General features: G+C 46.6%; 1 protein-coding gene across 13 annotated transcripts in view; it reads left to right on the top strand.

Annotated features, from left to right (window-relative positions):
- LOC139540708 (receptor-type tyrosine-protein phosphatase S-like) overlaps positions 1–12,717 on the top strand; it is a 271,577-nt gene that overhangs the window by 228,190 nt on the left and 30,670 nt on the right. For 7 of the 13 annotated variants that reach the window (XM_071344590.1, XM_071344588.1, XM_071344593.1 and 4 more), the window contains 4 exons: positions 1,459–1,556; positions 4,241–4,364; positions 7,139–7,314; positions 9,329–9,454. In XM_071344590.1, the coding sequence (XP_071200691.1) occupies positions 1,459–1,556; positions 4,241–4,364; positions 7,139–7,314; positions 9,329–9,454 (524 nt within the window). The remainder of the gene's footprint in view (positions 1–1,458; positions 1,557–4,240; positions 4,365–7,138; positions 7,315–9,328; positions 9,455–12,717) is intronic. The other 6 variants (XM_071344598.1, XM_071344589.1, XM_071344597.1 and 3 more) reach the window with 1 other exon arrangement.

The raw sequence follows: 12,717 nt of genomic DNA, 5'->3' as shown, positions 1-12,717 counted from the left end.
AGCTATAGAGGAAAAAGTCGCTAAAATATCCCCAGTACTGACTAGGCTGGTTTGAATATGACTATATTTCTAAGGCTGTTGGGAAGGCGGTAGTGGTGGAGGAGTGCTACAGACACCATTAAAAAATTGCCTTTAACTACGCAGGTTCTGACATTTTGGGTGGTGTGGAGACTGGGGAGGGGCGTCCATCTTAAGGGCCTAGGGTTTTGGATGCTTTTTTGGGTGGCCCGGCTGAAAGCCATTAAAGGGTGTCTGTGACTGATCCTAGCGTCATGCTTGCTTGGCCTTGGCTGACTGGAGTGGAGCAGCTCACTGCGTCATCACGTCTCTCACCACTGTCACTATAACCTTCCCCTCTTGACCCCTCCCCCTCATCCATCTCGTCCAACCCAAACCCCAGGCCAGAGCTCGTCATCTGTCCCCTAACCCCTAACCCATGAACTTGGTAGACAGTAGCTAGTTAGTTTATAGATGCAGTGATGTAGAGGTACTTCATTGTGGCAACATTTTGACTGCTTGATTTAATCTAAATATATTTTTCAATAAACAAAAAACTGAGGCAATAGTTTTCCTGGCCGATGGGAAATGAGTGTTGTTATTTTGTGTGAAATGCCACCCTACAATGAGGTGATGTTATTTACGATTTGAGTTAATTCCCATATTAAATATTTGTGCCTCTGGATGTGAAAAGGATTTTCACAGGCAGCTTTTATGCTATTGTGAATAGCTCTTCCTTGTCACAGTGACTCGGTTAAGAGAAAGATCTAGTTTTTTTCCTCTTACCCTAGCATAAAAACTATAATTCCTTTTGTTTTTGTGCACTGAGGAGTGAAGAACAATTTATGTCAACATTGCATCATATTGGCTCCAAAGGCTAAACTCAAGGGGTGTTTTCTCTCTTTTATTATTCCCCCCATCAAAAACCGAGGTTTGTTGCCTTGTCTCTGTTGCCAAGCTATTAAAAGCCGCGTCTCTCTGTAGACTTGAGCGGTAATTGGTCGGGGGGTTCTTTCTCACCATAGCAATCACCCATTGGTTGTCCTTCATTTGCGGCCCTTTAACTTGTGCGCCATTACGAAGGGGAATAGTAGTGAGTGTGCAGAATAAAAATTTGAGCTCCGGCCTGGTCTCAACTGTATTCCTTAACATCACCCATCAACTCCATACGGACTGTGTGTTTGAATTCCAGAATGTTCCCCAGTATTCCCTCCCTCCCTTGTCACTTAAGGCTTTCTCACTTACCCCCCCCCCCCTCCCTCTGTCTCCTCTGCAGCTAGCAGAACCGCATTATCCACAACCCCCCTTCCCCCCAAACCCTTGTCCTGTCATTCTCTTAACTTTTTGAGGGTTTTAGCCTCTCACTTCAAATGCCATAGCAGCTGTACTGACGCACTTTCTGTCTATCCCTCCTTCCCCCCCTCCCTCGGTTCCCTCTCTCTCCATCTGTGTGGCGAACAGGTATGATGAATCATCCACCCATCCCCATCGCGGAGCTGGCTGAACACACGGAGCTTCTCAAAGCCAACGACAACCTGAAGCTCTCCCAGGAGTATGAGGTGAGTGGGCTGGGGTCAGGGGTTAAGGGTTAAAGTTGGGTCTCTGGTGAGGTAGAATGGTGTAGGGGGACGTTGCGTCTAGACGCTGATCTTGGGTCAGTTTTGCATTTTCCACACTAACGGTTAAGGTTAGGATTTGGGGAGGGGGAAGCTGATCCTAGATCTGTACCTAGGGGAAACTTCACCCCTGACCAGGGTAGAATGAGGTTACTGGGATTCCAAGGTTTTAGTGAATTAACTGTATTAACATTGTAGTGGCATGTTATCTAATCAAAGTTGGCTCTGTAATATATAATCAAAGTGCCACCACATCCTCTTCAATTGGGCGCAAAATAATGAATCAACACAAATTCCATTCTATACTTAAATGTTGGGTTTCCAGACAACCAATGCAATTCCCCCAATGCAATTTCATAATCACAACAAAAATAACTGAGCACTTATTCCGTCATAATGCGTCCAGTCCCACACCAGTCAACGGATGGCCTGTCAACCACCCTTAAGATTCTTAGCTGCAGCATGGTGGATCTACACACACACACGCACACACACACACACACATCGGGCGAGCATGAAGCCGAGCTGTCGAAGCCCCGAGTGCAGCCAGGGAGGTTATAAATGAACCCCGCCGCTGATTAGAAATCAGGATCGCTGAATCAGCCCTCGTTTGCATACAGCAATGTCCTCGTCCAGAGCATCAGAGCTGCACCAGGGAGAGTTGTGGGTACTGTAGTACTGGATGCCAACAGGAGAACCACAGTTAAGCCGGTGGTGGATGGTGGTGGCTGTTGGGATAATGACTGCTTGCAGCCATACAGTACATCTTCTTCTTATCTATTATTTATACATCTGGGTTGGACCGTGTACCAAATCGACTTCCCTTCACACGGGCGAGGCAGAAAAGGAGGAGGGTATCGAGTCATCGGTGAGGGTTTGGAAAAAGTGACTTGTTGACACTTCGGAACACTTTGGTACAACGCAAAGTTCTTAATTACTTGGCTCCGAAAGGAATGCTACTTACAGTGCACTCCTCTCTCTCTCTCTCTCTCTCTCTCTCTCTCCATCTCGCTCCCCCTCTCCACCTCGCTCCCCCTCTCCATCACGCTCCCCCTCTCCCCTCTCCATCTCGCTCCCCCTCTCCCCTCTCCACCTCGCTCCCCCTCTCCCCTCTCCATCTCTCTCCCCTCTCCACCTCGCTCCCCCTCTCCACCTCGCTCCCCCTCTCCCCTCTCCATCTCGCTCCCCCTCTCCCCTCTCCATCTCGCTCCCCCAGAAAAATAAATTACCAAATTAAATGGAGAAGTGTAATTTTCATTTTGTTATTTTCTTGATGAATGGCTGCTCATCTGGGCGTCTTGGCTTGCCAAGCCCGGACTCTTTGGGGCTCTGAGTGATTGGTTTTTCTAGTGTGGCGGGATGATGGTGGGAGGAGAGGAGGAGGAGGGAGGGAAGAAAGCGTAGAGAGGAGAGGGGTAGGAAGGGGAGCTCGGTTAATGATCAGGAATGCAGTACAGGAGCTGGATGGTGAGGTGCGGCATATCTTCAGAGAATGTACATAGCAGGGGTGGCTGGTGGAGGTTCGGAAACAGGGAATGGGAGGATACTTTTTCGAAGGGTCCATCATCGCCTAAAGCTATGGAATGTACTGAGGAGGTGGAGTAACTAATCCATCAGGTGTCAGCACCAACATGCCCCATTCAAGAAAGACCCACCCCCTTTTAATGGGAGCTGTCACTCATACTCATCCCCTTGGCAACACCTTTTTGTCAGGATAGGGGAAGTGGAGGAGGGAGAGGAGTGTTAAAGTAGAAACCACACTCACCCTATTATACAAACACACACACACGCCTTCAGGAGAGCACTACTACACACAAAGTAATCCCAGTCAGCCTCAGGGGAGACCAGACAAGAGAAAAAGAGGAGAAGGATGGGATGAGAGAGAGAGACAGAGATGGGGACAATGCGGAGCAGGTTCTCCTTGTGCCGAGCTGGCTGTCTGTTATTTCACTGTGATGATTGCGGGTAAACTGTTACATCAGCCTCCTATTTGGACTTTATTTAGCCTCAATCTCTGTTCCCTGCGCCAGGCCCTAACCGAAAACATCCTTCAAGCTAGCGCCAGGGCCCGCGAGCGAGCGCCGAATCATAATGGAATACTAAATTACCCTGACAAGGGAATAGAATATTTATCCGGAAATCTCGTATTCCAAGCGCGGGCAGCATTTGTCTTGCCAGCAGTGTCGGGGCCCAGGAACCTGGTTTATTCCCCGTCTCTGTTTTTCTCCCTAAGAGAAGAGCTGCCACCTTGATCAATATTTTCATTGCCATTATGCACTGTCTACATTAACGAGATGATGAAGCCACCTGCGCAGACGTTTATATTTGAAGTGGGCACGGAGCAACTGCTAATGAGGCTGTTGTTCCCTTGTTTATTCTTTTTCTTGCTATCTCTCTCTCTCTCTCTCTCTCTCTCTCTCTCTCTCTCTCTCTCTCTCTCTCTCTCTCTCTCTCTCTCTCTCTCTCTCTCTCTCTCTCTCTCTCTCTCTCTCTCTCTCTCTCTCTCTCTCTCTCTCTCTCTGTATTGTTGTGTTCCTTTCTGTGCCTTCCCTCTCTGTATCTTTCTTTCGTCTCCTTTCTGAGGATGTCATATTGTGTGTGCGTGTGTGTTCTATCTTGTCCCACAGTCCATCGATCCGGGCCAGCAGTTTACATGGGAACACTCCAACCTGGAGGTGAACAAGCCCAAAAACCGCTATGCCAACGTCATCGCCTACGACCACTCCCGCGTCATCCTCGCACCCATCGAAGGTAAGACTAGTCACTTTTTGGAACTTTTTACCCCGCCAATTGCAACTTCAATACTCTGTGTTGGTCTGTTATGTCTTGCAGTCCAAGGTTTGAGGTAGACTGACTGCCCAATACGCTTTGGTCTCATCTTATTTGATCTTATGAAATGACCATTGGTGCCTAGTTGAGAACATTGCCAGAGGAGCTCACCCTTCAACAGGGAAAGTCTCCTAGCGTTCGTCATAGCCAGGCGAACTCGTCACCCTTCAACACTGCCGAGCTCTCAACCTCTCTCCACATTTTTCTGCGACTTATCCATTTCGACTTGATTTTGACAGTTCGCAATAAGCCCAATTTAAGAGTGCGACAGCACACATGACAAAATCATTCCTGGCAAAGCGTCCATAAATACATAAATTAATCAAGTCTGAAATTTCCATTTTACAGTGCAGTGATTTTGCCATTAGTCACAGCAGTAGAACAATTCATGTATGCAGCCATTTGCTGTTCACTTAGCTATGACTAACGCCAATGCGCCACAATCGCATTGTGCGATGTGGAATCCTTTTTAATGACGTTTGCCTTTTCTCTCGCTTTCTCTCCCTCCCCCCACGGTTGTCGCCGCGCTCTTTGTCGCGTCTCCCTACTCTTAAATTAGCCCAGTCGAGTGTTTCATTGCTTGTCGCTTGAGTGCGAAAACGTCAATTAAAGGAACGTGACTTTTCGAGCGGCCATTGCAGTCTGTTGAAGCGTTTTAGAGTTTAAGAGTTATAACTAGTATGTTATACGTCTGATAAAGGAAGGCGTGAGACATGCAACCATCTTTTATTAGTTGATAGAAGAGTAGACTCTAGTCTAGATAAGAGTAAATACAATTAGTAGGCTCATTGAGGTTACAGATTGCCTGGTTGAAGATAGATACAATGGTCGGAGGATACGTTGGAGACTAAACGAATGGTATTCTCAGAGCTCCCATATATTATATATGCATTTGCCTAAAGAATGTATTGTGAATGTGTATGGCGTCAAAGGCTTTGGACATTGGGACATATTAAGCTGACAGGGTCTCAAGAGCATACACACATAGACGATGGCTATTTTTGACAGAGAGGAATGATGAGCTACATTTGACTCTCTCACACACCCACACACTTACACACACACACACACACGAAGATAGACCTACACTACATGACCAAAAGTATGTGGACACCTGCTTGTCGAACATCTCATTCCAAAATCATTAATATGGAGTTGTTCCTCCCCTTTGCTGCTATAACAACCTCTACCCTTCTGGGAAGGCTTTCCACTAGATGTTGGAACATTGCTGCGGGGACTTGCTTCCATTCAACCATGGGTTTGAGGTCAGGGCTTTGTGCAGGCCAGTCAAGTTCTTCCAGATCGATCTCGACAAACCATTTCTCTATGGAGCTTGCTTTGTGCATGGGGGCATTGTCATGCTGAAACAGGAAAGGGCCTTCCCCAAACTGTTGCCACAAAGTTGGAAGCACAGAATTGTCTAAAATATAATTGTATGCTGTAGCGTTAAGATTTCCCTTCATTGGAACTAATGGGCCTAGCCCGAACCATAAAAAACAGCCCCAGACCATTATTCCTCCTCCACCAAACATTACAGTTGGCACTATGCATTCGGGCAGGTAGCATTCTCCTGGCATCCGCCAAACCCAGATTCATCCATCGGACTGCTAGATGGTGAAGCGTGATTCGTCACACCAGAGAACGCGTGTCCACTGCTCCAGAGTAGAATGGCGCCGAGCTTTACACCACTCCTGCCAATGCTTGGCATTGCACATGGTGATCTTAGGCTTGTGTGCGGCTTGCCGGCCATGGAAAACCATCTCATGAAGCTCCTGACGAACCGTAATTGTGCTGACTTTGCTTCCAGAGGCAGTTTGGAACTCGGTAGTGAGTGTTGCAACCGAGGACAGGCGATTTTTAGACGCTACGCGCTTCTCCACTCGGTGGTCCCGTTCTGTGAGCTTGTGAGGTCTACCACTTCACAGTTGAGCCGTTGTTGCTCCTAGACGTTTCCACTTCACAATAACAGCACTTACAGTTGACCGGGGCAGCTCTAGCAGCGTAGAAACTTTATGAACTGACTTGTTGGAAAGGTGGCCCCCTATGACGGTGCCACGTTAAAAGTCAGGCCATGCTACAGCCAATGTTTGACTATGGAGATTGCATGGCTGTGTGCTCGATTTCATACATATGTCAGTGACACACAATCAGACACACTGCAGGGCTTATTCTGACACAAACACTCCCCCAGCCTGCGTGCAGGAGGGCTATTTTAGCTGAGATTTAGTGGGGCCTGTGTATGTGACAGGCCGTGGTGACGGCTGTAGAGCGATGGAGGAGAGAGGACCGCTCGGAGCACTGATTTACTCCACAGGCCCCGCGCTCCTTACTGCGCACTCCAGCATCAACACTAAATCACAACCACAACACCAGGCCAGAGAAATACATAAATAAAACATAAGAGAGAAAGAGAGAGAGGGAGAGGGAGAGGGAGAGGGAGAGGGAGAGAGAGGGGGGGGGGGGGGAGAAGACGAAAGTGAAAGAAAGAAATTGAGAGAGAGAAAGAAAGAAAGAAAGAAAGGTGGAAAGAGAGAGGACACAGTGACCTAAGAACACGGCAATAAGAGCAATAAGAACACAGTCGGAGTCGGAAAATTGCCTGAGCCATTAAAGTTGGCCACTTGGCTTATTAACAACCAACCATTCTAGAAATGGTCCCTTCTTCAACTCTATTACTCTCTTCTCTCAATTTCCAGGTATCATAGGCAGCGACTATATCAACGCCAACTACATAGACGGTTACAGGAAGCAGAATGCCTACATCGCAACGCAGGGTCCTTTGCCCGAGACGTTCGGGGACTTCTGGAGGATGGTGTGGGAACAGAGAGCAGCCACTGTGGTCATGATGACCAGACTGGAAGAGAAATCACGGGTAAATAACTTTGGAATTGAATCTGGTGTTCCCCCTGGATCAGTGCTAGGCTTGTTTTCTGACCAAAACAGACTGTACAGAAAAACGACTTCGAAATTCTGCAGTGCATCTGAGGAAAGCATGAGGCACTTTAAAGTGTACAGGAACAGAGAATCATTTGTGGTTAGTGCAATGTTGTTGTCTACATGCAAGCCATAATCAGCCCGGGCATTGTGAATCGTCTTACAACAATACGAAGAATGCCAAGTTTCTTTACCTCAGGTATCTTACCTCGTTTTCTGTTATCCTCCTCCATCTCTGCCCTTTTCATCCGTTTACCTGTCCCTCCGTCGTGTGTGTTCCACCCCTGTCAGAAACCATCAGGGTTAGCAGGCGGCAAGCGTCGACTGTGAACACAATGAGAGTGTTAGAACGATGCGTTTCCTGGACTAGCTGTCACATCGCATCAGGGCCTGGGGGGGGGGGGGTTGCCGATTGCCACGTATTGAATGAATCTTCATTAAAGGATGGATAGGGTGACTGAGTGTTGGGGGAGTGGTGGGGGAGCTGTCTTGGACACACTGTGTGTATCTCTGCTGAAAGGGAAACATACCCACCCTTGATTGATTGGCGGTTGTTGCTAGGGGGAGGCAGGGGGACGGGAAGATGGAGGGATGGGGAGGGGTTTGATGATTGTAGGTGAAGCCTTCAGGAAAGGAGTTGATTTGACACTTTTTTTTTCTCCTTTCATTCCCCCGGTGCTCTCTGTTTATTTTCCTAAAGTGTAGAAAATGTAAAGGCATCACAGGGCCCGAAGGTGTTCCTAATGTTTGGTATACTCAGTGTATTTCAGGATGTGTAACAACGTGTGAGCAATGATGTACCAAATATACGATGAGTCTATTATTATAGGGGAAGCATTAGAATAAGCCACCTTAATCTTCACAGCCATATGTAGTACCAGTCAAAAGTTTGGACACGCCTACTCATTCCAGGGTTTTTCTTTATTTTAAAAATGTTCTACATTGTAGAATAATAGTGAAGACATCAAAACTATGAAATAGAACATATGGAATCATGTAGTAACCAAAAAAGTGTTCAAGAAATCAAAATAGTTTATTTTATTTTAGATTCTTCAATATACCACCCGTACCTTGTCACAACGCAACTGATTTGCTCAAATGCATTAAGAAGGAAAGAAATTCCACAATTTTACTTTTAACAAGGCACACCTGTTCATTTAAATGCATTCCAGGGGACTACCTCATGAAGCTGGTTGAGAGAATGCCAAGAGTGTGCAAAGCTGTCATCGAGGCAATGGGTGGCTGATTTGAAGAATCTCAAATATAAAATAGATTTGGATTTGTTTAACACTTTTTTGGTTACTACATGATTCCATATGTGTTATTTCATAGTTTTGATGTTTTCACTATTATTCTACAATGTAGAAAATAGTAAAAAAAAATAAAAAAAATAAGAAAAACCCTTGAATGAGTAGATGTGTCCAATCTTTTGACTGGTACCATAAGTGATAGCCTATCTCTAGGAACTGATCTGTCATCAGTATTGTGGAATAATCTGAATGTTAAGGTAAGATGTGAATGGAGAAAGCTGATCTGAGAGTAGTGCTGCCTTTCTTTCGATCCTATTTGTATCGAAACAAGCTCCGACTACGAACTTTGAGAAATGTCTCCCGATGTGGTGTTTTGGGAAGCGCATGTGAGTTCTTCGGCCGTCACAGGAATGAGGCATCGTTAAAACACACTAAGCTAATGTTCTATCGGGAAACCGGGCCCTGGTGTGTTCTGTGAGCCTTTTTCTTTTTAGGACGGCTGGTGAAGGAATGGGGTTCACTGTGTAATAGGATTCGGTGTGATTTTGTGTGTGGTGCGTGCGTTTTCGCATTTGTGTGTGTATGCGTGCATGTTTGCGTTTTTGTGTGATGTGTATATGTGTGAATGAATGCCATCGTTTGCCTGTGTTGCGTGTTTGGGAGTGCCTGTGCACTTACCCACCTCGTCTCCGCTCTCCTCAGATCAAGTGTGACCAGTACTGGCCCAGTCGAGGAACTGAGACCTATGGGATGACCCAGGTGACTCTACTGGACACCATAGAGCTGGCCACCTTCTGCGTCCGCACCTTCTCCCTGCACAAGGTACGAGTGAGTACACAACTTTACTCCACCCGTACTGAAACAAATTTCACACGATGTTGTGCTGCAAGTCACACTGCAGAGTACTGTACACACGGGCAAAACATACCTCACCACACTACACAATTCAAACTGCACAACATTTTAAATCGGACTCCCTACATTCTACACTCCAGTCTAGACTGTTATATCCATACTACTCCCTAGGCCCCCTATAGAACTGAAAATATCAGGTACTGTAGTAGTTTAAAGCAATATGGTTCTGCCTTCTAGTAGGCTCGGTGGAACACTAATTGTTTCAGTGGAGGCTTTGTTTGTATGTTTTGGGAGGCCATCTGAGGAGAAACCAATGTGGAAATAATGCGAGGAGAGGAATAAGAATGGTCCTGAATGCGATATGAGCTGTAATATGCGGGTGTATGCAGGGTCTTGCATGGCGGGCCCTGGGGAGAGCAAGCCTTTCAGGAGCCTGTCTGTCTGTCTCCTTGTATTGTATTGGCTTTGCGAGTCAAACTCACAAACAGCGTATTTCCTCGGAGCCAGCCCTCAACACAACATCCTCCTGCTGCATCCAACACGCAAATAAACAACAGAATGGCGGGGAATTAGGTGAAGGATGGAAAGGAGAAGGAAATTGTTTCTCTATTTCTCTCTTTCTCAATCTCTCTCTCTCTCTCTCTGCCCCTACCTTCTTTTAGTGTCTCTCTCTTTCTCTCGCTCCCTCTCTCTCTCCTTCTCCCAAACGATTTACATTCTTTCCTTCTTCCCAGACCTCCTTCCTCTTCCTCTCTTGTTTGCTGTCCAATCATCTTTTAATGCTCGTCTGCCAAGTAGAAGCACTTAGCTAAGTGAGCGGAAGAAAATGCTACATGCATAATTGGCCGACTTTTTATATCCCGCCCGTCCCCGACTCTTGGCGGTCAAGCCGACATAAAAGTGTAGAGCTAAAAGAAGGACATGTATCTTTAAAAGATACGACTGCAATAAGTGGGCCCTTTAAGATGTCTGTGGCGGTGTGATGTGGTTCTGTTAAATGGAGCACAGTGCTAACGCTAAACGCTAATGCTATGTTAACAGACTGCTATGTGCTGGAGCTAAGGGGAGCTAGCTAGCTGGTAACACCGGTGCTTTTGGGCCGGTTAGGTTCAGTGCTAGGTGGCTAACGCGTTCTGTTGCTTTATAATGGAGCTAAGTAGAGTAGCTAGCTGAGGCTAGCTAGTAGCACTGGTGCTTTTGGGCTGGTTAGAATTTTCGGGCTTGTTGTACACATCTGTGGGTTTACAGCAGCTTGTCGACGCGTCCCTCTAGATCCCTCTGTGCTCTCTATACTCCACCCCTCTCCCCCCTTTTTTCTTTCCTCAGTTTTTCCACACGCTGCTATTCCATCTCTCTCTTACCCTCCCTCTATCCCTCACACATCTCTCCATGTTCTCTCTTCTTCCCCAGCTGTCTCTTATCCCCCCACCTCTCTCTGTCTCTCTCTCTGTGTCTCTCTCTCTTTCTCTCTCTCTCTGTCTCTCTCTCTGTGTCTTTCTCTCTCTCTCTCTGTCTCTCTCTCTCTCTCTCTCTCTCTCTCTCTCTCTTTCTCTCTCTCTCTGTGTCTCTCTGTGTCTCTTTCTCTCTCTCTGTGTCTCTCTCTCTCTTTCTCTCTCTCTCTCTCTGTATCTCTCTCTCTCTCTCTCTCTCTCTGTGTCTCTCTCTCTTTCTCTCTCTCTCTCTGTCTCTCTCTCTCTGTGTGTCTCTCTCTCTCTCTCTCTCTCTCTCTCTCTCTCTCTGTCTCTCTCTGTCTCTCTCTCTCTGTGTCTCTCTCTCTCTCTCTCTCTTTCAATTCAATTAAATTCGCTTTATTGGCATGACGTGACAAAATTGTCAACGGGACAACAGTAACAACAATAACCAAGGGTCAAAATAAACATACATTTAACAATAAGCATACAGTAGAGTACATGTGCTCTGGTTACGGTATTTGCTTTGTAGAGAGTCTGTAACACACACACACACCCTCCACACACACACACTCTCCACACACACACACAGGCATCTATATGTGTGCGTAATATGCAGGGACACAGCTAGTTATCCCTCCCTGCAAAGAAAGAAGCACATCCACAGCAGGAAACACAAAACCAGTGGAATGACCAGGAAATAAAACGACAAAAAAAATAGGCAAATCCCCGCAAACTAGGTCAGTTTGCTTTTAATTAACGCATTTATTTATTCATTTATTCAGCAGAAATGTCTGTGAGGATAGCAGAAAACGCTGCATTGAAATGCAAACGACAGCTTTAAAGAGCTCCCAGGAAGAAAGGGAAAGGGGAAAGTAGAGGGCAGGGCAATGTGAGGTGTTTTTTTTCTCATTTTGTTTTTGTTTTTTTGCCACTGGATAATTTTTCTTATTTTATGCGTTAGACGGCTTTCCAATGCGTCCTTATTACCGCTCTCTTTATGTATCGGGCGTGTCCTCTGTTTTATTGTGGTTGGCACACAGACCGGGGAACAGATTTTGGGGTGGAAAGATGAAATACCCTACAAATGTTTAAGCAAGTAGCTAAGATTGTGACATGCTAGGTCCTATATAAGAATAGGAGACACGTTGCTAGCTTAACCACTCTTTGAATGGGTTTGCATCGGGACAAAAATGTACAGTGGAATAGACATAGAGGCTTGAAATCAGAGCTGTTTCACTCACACACACACACACACATTGAATTAACCCCCCCCCCCCCCCCCCACACACACACACATGTTGAATTACCCTCCCCCCACACACACGTTGAATTAACCCCCCCCCCACACACACACACACACACATGTTGAATTACCCTCCCCCCACACACACGTTGAATTAACCCCCCCACACACACACACATTTTAAATTACCCCCCCCCCCACCACCACACACACATTCAAATGTTGAATTAACCCCCCCACACACACACGTTCAATTACCCCCCATCCCACCCACCCACACACAAACACACACACACACATGTTGAATTACCCTCCCCCCACACACACGTTGAATTACCCTCCCCCCACACACACGTTGAATTAACCCCCCCCCCCACACACACACACACACATGTTGAATTACCCTCCCCCCACACACACGTTGAATTAACCCCCCCACACACACACACATTTTAAATTACCCCCCACCACACACCCATTCAAATAACCCCCCCCACACACACACGTTCAATTACCCCCCATCCCACCCACCCACACACAAACACACACACACACACATGTTGAATTAACCCGCATCTCTC

The sequence above is a fragment of the Salvelinus alpinus genome, chromosome 16 (genome assembly GCF_045679555.1).
Source record: "Salvelinus alpinus chromosome 16, SLU_Salpinus.1, whole genome shotgun sequence".
NCBI classification, from domain to species: domain Eukaryota; kingdom Metazoa; phylum Chordata; class Actinopteri; order Salmoniformes; family Salmonidae; genus Salvelinus; species Salvelinus alpinus.
This window is presented reverse-complemented; position numbering and strand designations above follow the sequence as displayed.